The following is a 3,564-nucleotide window of genomic DNA, read 5'->3' as shown; positions in this document are numbered from 1 at the left end:
ATTTTCAACTCTTCTTCTTCTTCTTCTTCTTCTTCTTCTTCTTCTTCTTCTTCTTCTTCTTCTTCTTCTTCTTCTTCTTCTTCTTCTTCTTCTTCTTCTTCTTCTTCTCATCCTCCTCCTCCTCCTCCTCCTCCTCCTCCTCCTCCTCCTCCTTTTTATTTTCTGCTTCTTCCTCCCCCTTATCTCCTTCTTCCTTTCCTCCTTTTACTCACCCCTTCACATGATGTTCCCTGATACTTATAGGAAGTAGTATATATGTTATGATTAGGGCTGAGCACTAAATTGTCACTGATTCTCAGGACTCTGATTATCATGAGTGTGCATTTACTAAAGTTCATATGAAGAAGAAGCCTTTTTGACTAAGACTGTAGGTAGCATTTGTCTATGAGTATAAACATAACTATTTAAAGGTCAGATAGGCACCATGAAAATTTAAGTAAACCAAAGTTGAAAATTTTTCTGTAGAGTCAATGACTTCCCTAAGTACAGATTTTTTAAAAAGAATTTCAAAACAGGATTTATAGAGCAATCATGTATTTTCTCCTGTGGATTGGCCTAAAACCAAGACAGTAGATAATGACCGCCATAAGAGTTAGGTTACTACTATTACCCATCTGACCCGGCAAGTTGAGACCATGTTTCTAATGTTTCACAGCTGAATAAGACTAATGAAATTTCTTTCCCTGGTAGCCCCTTCATATCACTATATTATAAAAATTAAAATTATCTTATATGGACTTTAAATGACTAAAAGTAATCATAATGAAACTGTTTACAATAATAAACAATATGTGAAACAAACGAATGTTAATTATGGACATTACTACATAAGGACCATATGGAAAGAAAAACAAACAGCTAAAGATTTGTAGTATGCTGCTGAGTGTCAGAGTAAAAGAGGAAACATTTTAACTAATATATTATTAGGAAAAATATTATTTCAATCTAACTTTCTTTTCAATCTTGACAAAATAATTCTTCATAATGGTTTTACAGGTATAATTAATGAACAAGCTTATGAAATATTATAAAGGTCATAGCATAACACATAACTAGTTAAAATCATATCAACTTGCTTGCTTCCCACAGGCTTCTCATAACAAAGTTGTTGAACCATATGAGATTTGTCCATGTAGCATATTAAGACTGATTCTTTTGGACTGGTATTACTAAAATATTAATTTAATTAAAAATAAGCTTTGATTTTAAATTATTTTAACTACTGGGTAAAACAAAACTTTAGTGTTTTCTAATATAAAAACTATAAATAGAAAGAAACCAATGGCCTTTTTTTATGATTGACAAAAATCAATGCGGCTCTCACTGTTCAGCAACAACTAATTTATGTGTTTCTTTCCTTTATGCTCTTCTACAGAAACAAATACCATTCATGGGTGAAGACAACAGAACTTCTGTGACAGAATTCATCTTCCTGGGCCTCTCACAGGACCCACAGACCCAAGTCCTACTCTTCTTCCTCTTCCTCCTCATCTACCTGCTCACTGTGCTGGGAAACCTGCTGATCATCTTGCTCATCCACTCAGACCCCAGACTCCACACCCCCATGTACTTTTTTCTCAGAAACCTGTCCTTTGCAGATCTCTGCTTTGCTACTACCACAGTGCCCCAGGTGCTCATCCACTTTCTGGTGAAGAGGAAGACCATTTCTTTTATTGGATGTGCCACACAGATAGTTGTGTTGCTTCTAGTAGGATGCACAGAGTGTGCACTGCTAGCAGTGATTTCCTATGACCGCTATGTGGCTGTGTGCAAACCACTACACTACTCCACTATCATGACACACTGGGTATGTGTCCAGCTGGCTGCAGGGTCCTGGGCCAGTGGTGCATTTGTGTCCCTGGTAGATGCCACATTCACACTGCGTCTTCCTTACCGAGGAAACAATGTCATTAATCACTTTTTCTGTGAGCCTCCTGCCCTCCTGAAGCTGGCTTCAGCAGATACTTACAGCACAGAAATGACCATTTTTGCAATGGGTGTGGTAATCCTCCTAGCACCTGTCTTCCTGATCCTCACCTCCTATTGGAACATTGTGTCTACTGTGATCCAGATGCAGTCTGGGGAGGGTAGACTCAAGGTCTTCTCCACCTGTGGCTCCCACCTCATTGTAGTTGTTCTTTTCTATGGCTCAGGAATATTTGCCTACATGAGGCCCAACTCCAAGATAATGAATGAAAAGGATAAAATGATTTCGGTGTTCTACTCAGCAGTGACCCCCATGCTGAACCCCATCATTTACAGCCTAAGAAACAAGGATGTCAAAGGGGCTCTCAGGAGAATAACTACAAAATAATATGTTTGGAATATGTCATGATTGAGCTGACCATTGTATGGATAGAAAACATGTTTTTATTGTTATTTTGTGTTTTGTGTTTTTAAAGCAATGTTTTCCTTCCTTTATTCTTTTCTTCCAGTTCCTTCTATTTTCCTATATTTTTCTCTGCTTGACAGCACTGTAAAAAATTAATGTTAAAATATTGTAAGTAAAAAGAATTTAGTAAAGAGATATGGGCATAAGAAGGAAGGAAAGAAGAAAGTAAGAAAAGTAGAAAGAATAAGAAAGGAGAAACAGTAAAGAAGTTTTTTTGTCTATTAAATCATATAAGTCAATAAGAAAGTTGACCTAATTAGGCATATAAATATATGTTCACAAACACAAAAAGAACAAGAAAACCATCACAGGTATTTATGGGTTCGTACTCATTTCCTTCAGTTATATGTTGATGACAGATTTCCCTGGTGAACATCCATTTTATTTGGGCCATAAATGTGACAACTTCTGTTTCATTTTAACATCCCCTATAATTTTAAAGTCACATTTAATATAACTGAAAAAATAAAAAAATATTTTTTGTTTTTCTTTATTTTGTTAATATTTAAGTTAACATAAAGAATTATTAAAGATACAGGCTACACTGATAATTTTCTTCCCCAAACTTACATACACTTTTGTGTCTTTCTCTTCTCCTATGTTCCACTGTGCTCTGATAGACTGATTTTTTTTACTTTTATATTTCCATGCACAATTTTTGTAACTATGTAATATTTAAATATAATAAAGACAAATCTATTTTTTCTGAAAATGGAATAATTTGCTTACAATGACTGTCTCCATTTACCTATGTCCAAATGGTATAACTTACTATTATGTATGGGTACTCCATTTTTATTCATTTTCTTGTTTTAGGTCACCTAGCTTGGTTTGATAACTTAGCCATTGAGAACAGTGCTGCAAAAATTATCAAGGGGCAACCATCTATGTGATGTATTGAACTGTAATCATTCAAGCAAATACTTAGGAGATGCTTTTAAAGTCACTTAAAAGTCTATATTTATGTGACTGCATCATTTTGCTATAATAGTTTTTGCCAAGGTCAATAATGCTGTAAATACACTATTTAAATAGCCTTTACTCTATAATGCATTAGGATCACCGAAAATCACTTCAGGTAAAGCTTGTCAATTTCCCACTATCAACACACTTTTACTTAATAGTTCATTTAATTATTGCCTCACTGAGGTTAACTATTCTTTATCCTCCTG

General features: G+C 35.0%; 1 protein-coding gene across 1 annotated transcript; it reads left to right on the top strand.

Moving 5' to 3' along the window:
* Positions 1-1,390: 1,390 nt before the first annotated feature.
* On the top strand, positions 1,391-2,314 carry LOC308416279 (olfactory receptor 2D3-like; the record flags this gene model as incomplete). The annotated part of the gene is made up of 1 exon (XM_080911211.1): positions 1,391-2,314. The coding sequence occupies one exon, from the start codon at positions 1,391-1,393 to the stop codon at positions 2,312-2,314; it is 924 nt and encodes a 307-aa protein (XP_080767337.1).
* Positions 2,315-3,564: the final 1,250 nt, after the last annotated feature.

Source organism: Micromys minutus (genome assembly GCF_963924665.1).
Source record: "Micromys minutus genome assembly, chromosome: 2".
NCBI classification, from domain to species: domain Eukaryota; kingdom Metazoa; phylum Chordata; class Mammalia; order Rodentia; family Muridae; genus Micromys; species Micromys minutus.
The sequence above is the reverse complement of the archived record's forward strand: the minus strand, read 5'-3'. Positions and strand labels throughout refer to the sequence as shown.